The sequence below is a fragment of the Nicotiana tomentosiformis genome, chromosome 2 (genome assembly GCF_000390325.3).
Source record: "Nicotiana tomentosiformis chromosome 2, ASM39032v3, whole genome shotgun sequence".
Taxonomy (NCBI): domain Eukaryota; kingdom Viridiplantae; phylum Streptophyta; class Magnoliopsida; order Solanales; family Solanaceae; genus Nicotiana; species Nicotiana tomentosiformis.
Window position 1 is genome coordinate 113,142,437 of NC_090813.1, and position 12,561 is coordinate 113,154,997.

General features: G+C 42.3%; 1 protein-coding gene across 1 annotated transcript; it reads left to right on the forward strand.

Moving 5' to 3' along the window:
- Positions 1-262: 262 nt before the first annotated feature.
- LOC138905419 (uncharacterized) lies at positions 263-2,019 on the forward strand. The gene is made up of 3 exons (XM_070193943.1): positions 263-601; positions 877-1,301; positions 1,716-2,019. The coding sequence occupies exons 1-3, from the start codon at positions 263-265 to the stop codon at positions 2,017-2,019; spliced, it is 1,068 nt and encodes a 355-aa protein (XP_070050044.1).
- Positions 2,020-12,561: the final 10,542 nt, after the last annotated feature.

Consider the following 12,561-nt stretch of genomic DNA (forward strand, 5'->3'; position numbering starts at 1 on the left):
GGATCTTGTGACGGAGGTGATAGTTGATGACACGAATGCCATGATCAATGTGAAAGAGCCTTTGGAAGTTGTGTTGCTAAACCATGAGGATGATGAAAAGGAAGGCTTGGTTGAATGTGCAAATGTGTTGCAAGGAATGTGATTCTACTCATATGGGCCCCGTAAACTTTTATTGGACTTGGAAAATCGGAAGACTCCACCAACAAAGCCCTCAATCGAGGAGCCACCAACATTGGAGTTGAAACCTTTGCCTTCACACCTCATGTATGAATTCTTAGGCCCTTCTTCCACATTAGCTGTTATTATTTCTGCTTGCCTAACTAACGTACAGGTAGACTCTACCCTTGCAGTGCTTCAAAAAAGGATAAAGACAATTGGATGGACTTTGGCTGACATTCGGGGTATAAGCCCCTCCTTTTGCATGCACAAAATTATACTAGAGGATGATGCCAAACCCTCCATGGAATATCAAAGGAGGTTGAACGAGGCTATGCAAGAGGTCATTAAGAAGGAAATTGTCAAGTGGCTTGATGTAGGGGTTGTGTACCCTATTTCGGATAGCTCATGGACTTCACCGGTACAATGTGTGCCGAAGAAGGGGGTATGACTGTGGTCACAAATGAGAAAAATGAGTTGATCCCCACTCGTACTGTCACCGGATGGAGGGTATGTATGGACTATAGAAAGCTGAACAAAGTGACCCGCAAAGACCACTTTCCATTGCCCTTTCTTGATCAAATGTTGGACAAACTTGCCGGGCGTGCCTACTATTGCTTTTTGGATGGGTACTCAGGATACAACCAGATTCTTATTGCACCGTAGGACCAAGAGAAAACCACATTCACATGTCCGTATGGAACTTTTGCATTCTCACAGATGCTGTTTGGTTTGTGTAATGCACCGGCTACCTTTCAGCGGTGTATGATGGCAATATTTATGGATATGGTGAAGGACGTCCTCGAAGTGTTCATGGATGATTTCAGTGTTGTGGGGGACTCATTTGAAGAATTCTTGGATAATTTTGACAAAGTGTTGGCCCATTGTGAAGAGACCAACCTAGTGCTTAATTGGGAAAAATGTTACTTTATGGTTGAGGAGGGCATTGTCCTCGGCCATAAGATCTCAAAGGACGGTATTGAAGTGGACAAAGCAAAGATTGAAGTTATTTCAAAACTCCCTCCTCCTACTTTCGTCAAGGGAGTTAGGAGCTTTCTTGGGCGCGCGGGGTTCTACCAAAGGTTCATTAAGGATTTCTCAAAAGTGGTGAACCCCTTGTGCAAGCTGCTAGAAAAGGATGCAAAGTTTGTGTTCAATGAAGATTGCATGAAAGCTTTTGAGCTTCTCAAGTATAAATTGACAACCACTCCCATCATCACCGCACCCAATTGGAACTTACCATTTGAGCTCATGTGCGATGCTAGTGACGTTGCGGTAGGAGCAATTTTGGGGCAAAGGGTCAACAAGATATTTCATCCGGTCTATTATGCAAGTAAAACGATGAATGATGCCCAAGTCAATTATACGGTGACCGATAAAGAGTTATTATCCATTGTCTTCGCCATGGAAAAGTTCAGGCCATATCTCATGGGTGCCAAAGTGATTGTGCACACTGATCACGCGGCACTCCGTTACTTGATGACCAAGAAGGACTCGAAGGCTAGGTTGATAAGATGGGTTCTTCTACTTTAAGAGTTTTACCTTGAAATCGTTGATAGAAAAGGAAGTGATAATCAAGTGGCGGACCACTTGTCTCGCTTAGAAGAGGAAGGAAGGCCCCACAATGGCCTCAAAATCAATGATTCATTCCCGAATGAACAACTCCTCTCCGTGTCTTTGAATGGTATGCTTTGGTTTGCCGATGTGGCTAACTTTCTTGTGACTGGAATTATCCCGAGTGAGCTCTCTTTTAACCAAAGGAAGAAACTCAAACGGGATAACTTGGATTATTATTGGGACGAGCCCTTTTTTATCAAGATTTGCAATGATGGTGTGATCCGGAGATGTGTCCCGGAAGAGTAGCAAATGAATATTCTTGATGCTTGCCATTCCTCTCCCTAGGGTGGTCATCATGGTGGGGCGAGAACTGCTTCAAAGGTTCTTAGCTATGGATTTTATTGGCCTACCCTGTATAAAGATACAAGTGAGCTTGTTAAGAGGTGTGATGAATGCCAAAGAGCTGGTGGAATTTCCAAGAAGGATGAAATACCTCTCACCACTATTCTTGAGATCGATATTTTTGACGTGTGAGGGATAGACTTCATGGGGCCATTTGTGAGTTCCTGTGGTAACACTTATATTCTGGTTGTTGTTGATTATGTTTTAAAGTGGGTTGAAGCTGTAGCTTTGCCCAAGAATGAGGCATGGAGTGTGGTGGTGTTCCTAAAGAAAATTATCTTCACACGGTTTGGCACCCCTCGGGCAATCATCAGTGATGGGGGTTCTCATTTCTGCAATAAGGCTTTCGACACTTTACTTTCCAAGTATGGTGTCAATCATAAGGTGTCAATCCCTTATCATCCCCAGGTTAGTGGACAAGTTGAGGTCTCCAACAAGGAGATAAAGAGCATATTATCAAAAACTGTCAATACAAACCAGACGGATTGGTCAAAGAAACTTGACGATGCTTTGTGGGCTTATAGAACTACGTACAAGACTCCAATTGGTATGTCTCCGTACCGGTTGGTATTTGGGAAAGCATGCCATCTTCCGGTTGAGTTAGGTAACAAGGCCATATGGGCGCTCAAGAAGTTAAACCTTGAATAGGATGTAGCAACCAACCTCCGGGTAGAGCAACTCAATGGACTTGATAAATTCCGGTTTCATGCTTATTCCAGCTCGTCCTTGTATAAAGACAAAATAAAGTACTTACATGACAAATATGCCCGGAACAAAGAATTCAAGGAGGGGTGACTTGGTTCTTCTATTCAACTCCCGGTTACGACTGTTTCCGGGAAAGCTCAAGTCAAAATGGAGTGGCCCCTTTGAGGTGGTGCACGTGACTCTGTTTGGTGCTCTTGGCTTGAAAAACAAAAATGGTGAAATCTTCAGAGTTAATGGGCAGCGAGTGAAGCATTACCTCAGCAAGTTTGATGACAGCCATGTGGTAGCCTTGATCAATTTCCAATGATGTGGTAACATGCGTCGTACCGCGACGTTAAATCAGGCACTTCTTGGGAGGCAACCCATGTGTTTTTCTTTCTTCTTTGATTTCCTTCTTAGATCAGGATTTATTTTGAACTAACTGGTTGTGAGCTTTATGTAGGAATTGTTTATGCAGTGCAGGATTGTTGCTGGAAAAATTTGCCTAAGAGTGGGAAATTACGCGGACCGCGCTCAAAATTTCGAGGTCATTGAGAGCTTTTCGCAGGGACATATATTGTCAGCGGATGCGGATTTGAAAATTCCAGAATAGCAACTCTCTGAAGTTGTATTCACGTCCGCGTTCATAATTTCGCGGTCCGCGTTGATATTACGCGGCCGTGCCCGTTATTTCGCTCTCAGTGGACCTGTTTCTGAAAAGGTTCTTCGAAAGGTAAAAAGCGCAGACACGATGGAATTACGCGGACCGCACTCTAGTGACCTCTGGGGTTGGTATAAATAGGAAGTCCTTAGGTATTTTACACCTTTTCGAACCCACGCTCTCAGCGAAATAGGCCATTGTTCATCTTCCACTTCTTAAAATTTCAATTTCATATCTCATTAGTCAAGAAGCTATTTCCTACTACAAATCCACATCTGGTATGCTCAAATCTTTACATTAAGTTCATCTTTTGATTTTCTTTTCTTCTACTTTTAATTTTTCTTTTAGGTTAGGGTTTAATACATGCCACAATCTCAAAATCATGCTTAATTGATGCTTATATATATCCATGTGGGTAATTGTTTTCCATGACTAATGGGGGATAGGGTTATTAACTATGCATGTTAATTGCATTAATTTTTGCACTTAGTGAAAGTCCTAGGTTTCAAATGTGCCAGAGCCAATGTTGTTTGAATTTCGCGGACCGTGACCCATTTTTACGCGGTCCGCATTTGAACTTACACGGCCGCGTCCAAAAATTCGTGGTCCGCGCTCATGAGTTGGAGAGAGTATGGAAATTGCTTCCGCAGCAGCGTCCAGTTTTATGCTGTCCGCGTTTGATCTTTCGCGGCCGCGTCCCAAATTACGCTGTCAGCGGAAACCAATGTTCAGAGAGTTGGTAGTCTGATCCCTACTCATTCGCGGTCGCGCTCATTTTTACGCGGACCGTGCTGACCTTTCCATGGCCGCCCCCTTTTTTTCCGCTGTCAGCGAAATCCAATGTTCAGAGAGTTGGTAGTCTGATCCCAACTCTTTCGCAGACCGCGCTCATTTTTACGCGGACCGCTTTGGACCTTCTGTTGTCCTCTGCCAATTCATTGAACCATAATACTAATGATCTTTCACTAAATGTGTGTGCAGATAATGGTGCGATCTCGTGGTGGTCCCGATAAATCCAAAGGGAGGGGAGAATCTTCCCCCGGCCGAGGCAAAGGGAAGCATATTGCATCCTTAGCACCTCAGAAGAATATTGGCAAAAAGGCACTACCTGTGAGACCTCACGTTGACTCCTCATACATTAGTGAATAGCTCCCTTCCCGAGAGATTTCCGAGGGATAATTTGAACAACCCGCGGTGAAATCTCAACCTTTCCATCTCATTGATCAACCCATCTCCGCATTTGAGCCGGATGATAGCTCAGAAGGAAATAGTGAGACTTCAGCACCTCCTCCCCCACCTGCTGCAACTCCGGCCTCAACAACTGCCCCTATTGATATTGATGATGAAGAAGAGGTTCCGGATGACGGGAGAGGAGGTGATACACATGGGGGGAGGGGGGTGAGTAGATCAATGAAGCCGGCAGTGTGGCAATATCGGTTTGTGAGTGAGAAGGCCTACAACAAATTTTGGGAATGGTGGCCACAAAGGATGCTCACCCTTGAGCGTCATTTCATAGAAAGAGACCTTCTCCCTCACAAATTTCGGGAATGGTTCCATGTGAATTTGAAAACTTCCATAGCCTAGCAAGTTGTCAGAAGCAAATGAGTACCTAGTCAAGGAATTATACGCCACTGTTGCCCATATCAAAAAGGGCACCCATGTGACTAAGGTACGGAACAAGAAGATCCGGTTCGATGGCAAAACTTTGAATACATATGTCGGGTTTGATGTTGTAGATACTGCTCTATAAATACAGAAGTTGGCATTAGATGAAGCAGCCCATCCATGGTTAGCAGAGGTGATAGCCATACCAGGGAAAACACCGCCCTTGCTTACACCGGGAGTCTCAATTGCCAGAAACACCCTTAGCTTTGAAGCAAAAGGGTGGTGCACCTTCGTCTGCAGCCGCCTTGATCCGTGCCAGCATGACAGTGACATTCCACTTTCCCTAGCGATCCTCATAAGTCCATCATGGCCCAAGGCCCAGATAAATGTAGGGAACCTCATGGCCCAGAATATATCCAAGGCAACCGGGAAGGAAGAATGGTCTTACCCTTACCCTAATTTCATCACTATGTACCTAGAGGACCAGCGGGTTGAAGGGAGACACTTTGACACAAAGGTGAAGCCGAAAAGGCCCTTCTCCTGGTATAGCCTTCAGGGTCCAGACAACCCCAAGTCCAAGGGCAAAGCCATCACCTCCACTGGCCAGTCTGAAGAGCCAGGGGTAGTGGCCACTGGGTCCGTGACTTCCGTAGTCAAGGGATCATCTGCTGCCATGCCACATCCATCCTCCGGGCCATCCACTTCTATCCCACCATCAGTGCCTTCTTTATCAGCTTACCCTCAGACTGTACTGAGGGTAAATCAGACTTTGGCCGGTATCAACAACTAGATGCAGGTAACTACATCAAAGCTATCTGCTTTATCCAATGCAGTAGCAGCTCAGGCAGTTCCAACATAGCTCCAGATGCCTCCATCAGTGGATGAGTCATTGAAGAGTATTCTTGAAAACAAAAAGAAAATTCTAGAGTCTCTAGGTGCGCATGAAAAGGTAATCAAGAAGCTGGGTAAACAGGTGAGGAAAGTGAAGAAGGGTCAAGAAGAGTTGAAGAAGGAGGTGGCGAAGCTCACTTCCGCCGGCGATATTCCTCTAGATCTCCTTATGGGAGAGACTGCCCCTGTAGCACATACAGCTCAGCCAGCACAGGTACCAGAGCAGGAGGCTGACAGAGAGCCGGTGAGGAGAGTGGTGATACCCCAGATGGAGGACTTGGAGATTGAGTTGGAGGACCCCGAGGGAGGTGATGAGTCTGGCCAGCCACAGGACCCCACCAATGACCCTATGCAGACATAGGCCTCATAGGGAGTTCTTTTTACTCTCTATCCCTCCCCTATTCTATTTTTGCTTTTAGCATTGAGGACAATGCTAATTTTTATTTGGGGGGTGGCCTTTTTTTGATATGATGATTTTGATGATTGGTCTGTAATAACTTTGATACTATTTTTCTTTATTCTCTACTTATTGTACTTTCATTTTTGTACTTTTCACTTTTGGTATGTATATAAAATTACCATTCCATGTATATATTCATCACTATTTTGCGTTTCAATCCCCTATTGTACATATTCAGTTTACTTTCTGTATTTTACTTTATAACTTCTTTTGTAATTATCCTTAATAGCTCAACTTCTTATTTCATTTAGTAGTTTCTTTTTGAATTTGTAGCTTCTTTTTATAATTTTTCGTGATAAATAAGCCTTTGGTTTTCTTAATGCCACGGTTCTTTCCAAAAGTGGAATTTGTCCGTACCAGGTGGCTCTTCCCAACGATGGATGGCGTGACAACTTTCTTAAGGGATTGAATCTGTTTTTCTTTCTGTTTTGATATATAGTATTAATGAATAAAAGTTTCTCAAGCAGGCTTCACTTTGTACCAACACATTTACCTTCGACTTCATGGTTAGAGACAAGTTAGTTGAAGAGATTAGCTCTAGTTGTGACCTTTAGACTCTTGAGTTGACTAAAACTATCATCAAGTGGTTTTTGTGAGCCATCTGTGATCTTTAATCTTAGCTAAGGTTGTTGTGGGCCCTCGACTCTATTCTCTTTAACAATCCAGTAGCTTGAGAGGTGAGGTATTGCATTTCAAGTCCAAGTCCCGTGCCAACAAGTCTAGAACTTGCCCCGAATATTTTTATAGGCAAAATGCTAAGTGTAGCTCGACTTGAGAAGTTTATAGGCTCTCCTTGGTTCCATGTGAATTTGAAAACTTCCATAGCCTACCACTATGATATCCTTAGTCAACCCCTTTGAGCCTAAGCCTTTTTCATTCAATAACTACATTACAAGCCTTCATCCGTTCTATAATGACCCTCTCTTGGTACCCAATCTTTCCTTAGCATTCATGATGAACAATAGTCAAAAACATAAGTTTGGGGGAGAGACGAGGAATTTCAAAGTGATGAATGATGCAAAGAACAAAAGGAATTGATGAAAAGGAAAGGAAGAAAAGGATATTAAAAAAAAGAAGTAAGTAAAAAGAAAAGAAAAGGTTGAAAGGATTCAAGAACACAATGTTGAAAGGCTTGGAATGATGAGAAAAGGAGAAAAATGATTGTCATAGAGAAGAAAGAGTGACAAAGTGTCTCTCTAGTTCCCCCAAGGAAGAAGAAAATGACTCAAAGAGTCAAGAAAGCATAAGCCGAATTGAGAAAATGGAGTGCTTAAGGAAAGATGATACCATCGTAGTTCATTACGTCCGACCTGGATCCAAAAAGTCTTCATTACATCCCGCTAAAGCCCTATAGGATTTCAAGTTGAGTGATCTTACAATAGTGGTGATTTACATGAGGGGCAAGCCTAGGGTACTTAGAGCCAGACTTGTGGCATTCTTTTGAGAGTGATGATCGCACTTCTTTACAATCCCGATTTTGAGTGTCATGGAGAGTAGAGAAGAAGGAGTCCGGGATCCACAACGACCTACGTGAGAGCAAGGTTCCTTGATGAATTGAGTCAACTCTTGATGCTCTAGTGTTACATTAGACCTATGAAACTCAAAAAGTCATAGCATAATGTTATTGATAATGCATTTGTGTTGAGGATAATTGTTAGTTCCAATTTATGTTTGATGAAGTCACCTTAGGACAGCTGATATTTTCCTTTCTTTTTCTTACGGAGGTGGGAATTACCTTGTTTGCTTGAGGACAAGCAAAAGTTTAAGTTTGGCGTCGCTGACAACTAGGGATTTTAGCCTATTATTTGCTCTCTTTTGCTTAGGTTTTGGTAGTCCCGAACACTAACATAATGTGCTTGCTTGCAGGATTTGGTCAAAATGAGGTAAAGAAGCCAAAATAAGCTCATGAAGGAGTCAAACTTGCACAAGCCAAAGGCTAAAATTGAACCGGTTATCGCGGTGGAAAAGCGCGGCCGCGTAGGGTTCACCGCTAAGGCGGATAATATTCTGCGGTCGGCGAGATAGAGGTTCAGAGAAGCTGCAATATAGACAAACACACCACCACTGACCGCGCTACAAAAGAGCGGCCGCGAAACCAATGGCGCGGCCGCGAGGGAAATTACGCTGACGGCAAGAATCTAGGTTCAGAGACCGCGAAATTACCAGACGCGGACGCGGTGAAAATTCTGCTGGGAGCGTGATATAAGGTTCAGAGACTTGGAAAGTGAAACCTAACTGAATAACGCAACCCGCGAACATAATACGCGATCGCGATTGAAGCTAACGCGGACGCGAATGTATTTACGTTGTCCACAAAATCTAGTCTAGTCCAAGCCCAGTATTGAAGACCGCGCTTGTTATTATGCGGCCGTAAAAAACTCAAGCGTGGACGCGGTCAAAATTACGCGTCCGCAAATCCTCTACAGGGTAATTTTTGTCCGAAAATTTTAGCTGTGTATAAATAGATCTTGTTGACATTTTTAGGTTAAGTTTTGCAAAGCAGAGCATGTGAACGGCTGGTTTTTCCCCTTTTGGGCAATTTTAGATTAGATTTACCTTAAAACTTTAGCTTTTCATCTTGTACTTTAATATTATGGCTTATATTTCATCTTTACCTCTGATTTTTGCTGTATTCATGAGTATCTAGACCTCATAGCTAGGGTGGTAACCCAATCCTAGAGTGGGTATTTAATGGGTCTTGAATTTTAGGGCTTAATTATTTATGGGTTAGTGATATTTAGCCTAATTCATGCTAAAATTGTAGAATTAGTGGTTGCAAACACTGATTCATGCCTTTATGACTTAGGCTCTACATGAGAAAGAGAGACTAAGTCTAGGATAATTAAGCTAACAAGGAATTGGGGTGAACTCAAGAGATTTATAGCCCCGATTAAAGGGGTAAACCTAGAGATAGTAATACCAGACTTGAGTCAATTTTATTTGGATTGCACGAACACTCATTTGGGCTTGAGAAAGCCAAATCAAGCAAAGTCATTCAAACTACCGAAAGGTCTAGAGTGAGCACTTATGTGTGATGGTTATATCACGACCCCAATCGTAATAATCTTGTCCTAAATTCTTGACACCCATTAGATACTCACATAGGCGGAAGTCACTACCCTAGTGCCTTTTAACACTTGAAAACTTTCACCAAAAATATTGTACTTAGCTTACACTTGGCCTATAATAGTATAAAAATTAGAATATAATCAATCACAACAATGTTTGGAAGTGCAATTAGAAATAACACGCACATCTAGATTAGTTAGATACCCGACTCCAAACCAAATTAACTCCCTGTGGAAATCGATCCCGACCTCATCGAGTAAAACTGCATCGACCACTCCTTGCTACTATATAGTGGTGTAGGTTTGGCCACGATCAGTCACACATCTTGAGTTCTGCGGACCGCATAATTTTGGGTGCGGCCGCACATTTGATTGTCTTGAATTCCTAACTCTCTGAACCTTGACTTCTGTGGCCGCACAATTATTGTGCGGTCTGCACTTTGCATTGCAGCACTGTGAAATTTTCTTCTTGTTCTGCAGCCGCAGACAGAATTCAGCGGTCCGTACTTTAGCCCTTTTAGCTTGATTTTTGTCGTTGTTCAAAATCAGTCTTTCTTGAGTTGAATTTCATCACTTTGGATCCTTTTCCAATACTCCTGCAAGTAAGCATATTTTATCAGCTTTCAGGAATACTTTAAAGCATTTTCGAACTAAAACAAAAGTCAAAAGGCGCAAATAAGTAGTCAAAATCCCCACTTATCAACTCCCCCAAACTTAAGTTTTTGCTTGTCCTCAAGCAAATAAGGTAATTCCCACCTCCACAAGAAATGAGCTATTCCAACTAAGCTAAGGTAAACCAAACATACATCATTTGGGACCAACAATTACCCACACACTCATGAATCATTAACAAGGCAATGTTTTGAAGGTTAAAGCACAAATAGCTCTAATGTGACACTTGAGCATCAAGAGTTGACTTTACTCATCAAGGAAATTCATACTTTCATGTAGGTCTCTGTGGATCCCAAACTCCTCTTCATATACTCTCCGTTAGCTCATCTCACTTAAGAATGTAGCACTCAATTCAATGATTTGTGAAAAATTCGCTCATCACTCTCAAAAGAATGTCACAAGTTTGGCTCTAAGTACCATATGCTTGCCCCTCGTGTAAATCACCACTAATGTAAGCTCACTCGGCTTGAAATCACGTAGGGATTTTTCGGCATGTAATGAAGGCTTTTGGACTAAGGTAGGAAATGTTGGAATAGAACGGGTTTATCTTTCCTTAAGCACTCCATTTTCTCTCTTTAGCTCATGCCTTGCCGACTCTTTGAGTCATTTTCTTTTTCCTTAGGGGAACTAGAGAGACTTGAAATCACTCTTTCTTGGTCATGATATTCATTTTCTCCTTCTTTGTTTTCTCTATGCTTTGCACTTTTGCTTTTCTTTGAATCCCTTCAACTCTTCAATTTATTTTGTGTTTTTCTTTTGTTCTTTCTTTTTATTCATTTCTTTTCTCTTTTTTTTTTGTACCTTGATACCACTTTCAAACTCCTCATCTCTCCCCTAAACTTATGCTTTCGCCAAGTTGCTTCTCATGAGTGTTAAGGAAATCTCGGGTGCCAAGAGAGGGTTACTACAAAATGGGTAAAGGCTTGTAACCTGGTTATCAAATGAGAAAGGCTTTAGGCTCAAAAGGGTAGACTAGGGATAACATCATTGGTGGGCCATGGAAAATTTTAAAACGGGCCAAGGAGAGCCTACAATCACCTCTCAAGCCAAGCAAAACTTAGAATGTCGCCTAGAAACACATCAGGGGTAAGTTCTAGACCATTCGCACGGGTACTTGGACTTATAACAAAATATCCCACCTCTCACACAGCTAGATTGTTAAAGAGGATAGAGGCTAGGGCCAACAACAACTGTATTCAAAATTGAAAATTGCTAATTGTTCAACTAAACCATTCAATGATTGCCTAAGTCAACACAAGATTCACAAGGTCACTAACTAGAGCCATTTCTTTCCAAGAACTTATTTTTAACCATAAGCGTGTAGCTAAGTGTGTTGGTACCAAGTGAAGCATGCTTGACCCTTTTATTCATTATTACCACTATTTTTACCTAATCATCAAAAATGGACTCAATCCCTTAAGAAGGTTGTCACGCCATCCATCCTTGGGAAGAGCCACCCGGTTCACACAAAAACCACCTTTAGAAAGAACCGTGGCATCAAGAAAACGAAAGGCTTATTTATCACTTAAACATAAAAAGAAGCTACCAAATCAACAAGAAGCTATTAAAGTAAATAAGAAGCTAAACTACTAAGAAACAAAATAATGAAGCTATGAAGTAACTACTGAAAGCAAAAATGAATATACAAACCGAGAATGGGAAATAAAATATATACATCAATAGAGAGGGAGGAGTATATACATAATGAAAAGGAAAATAAAGATAAAAAGAGAGTATTATAGTCATTACAGGCCAACGTCATAACAAATCAAAATAGACTACCCGCTGAATAAGAATAAGCATTATCCTCAATGCTTAACAAAAATCAAAATAAGGGAGGGAAGAGAGTAAAGAGAACTCCTTATGTGGTCTCAGTGTGCATGGCAGCATCACCGCCCTCAGGCTCCTCCAACTGAATCTCATCATCCTCTCCTCGGGGAGTAATGGGGTTGGTGAACATCTGAAACACCTTCTCCGCAGTATGGGCAGCAAGGTCTAGCTCGTCAGACTGGCCAGCTGGTGCCGCTAGTGCTGATGGGTCTGCTGGTACTGATGGATCTGTCTCCATCAGTAAGTTAAATGTAAGATCACCAGTTGCTGCTATCTTGGTCATCTCTTTTCTCAACTTGTCCACTGATTTTCTTGAGGCCTGTGATTTCCTCATCTTCTTCACCTGTTTACCCAACTCCTCAATTGCTCCCCCATGTGCCACCAATGTATCCATGATGGTCTTCTGATTGTCCAAGGTCTTCTTCAATGTTTCCTCCATTGACAGAGGAACCTGTGGTGCTGCTGGGGTAGACGACTGAGCTGCAATAGTACTGGATATGTCAGACAGCTTTGCAGTAGTTGTCTTCATCCAGTTGTTGAGACTCGCCAATGTCTGGGAGACTCGTAGTGTAGTG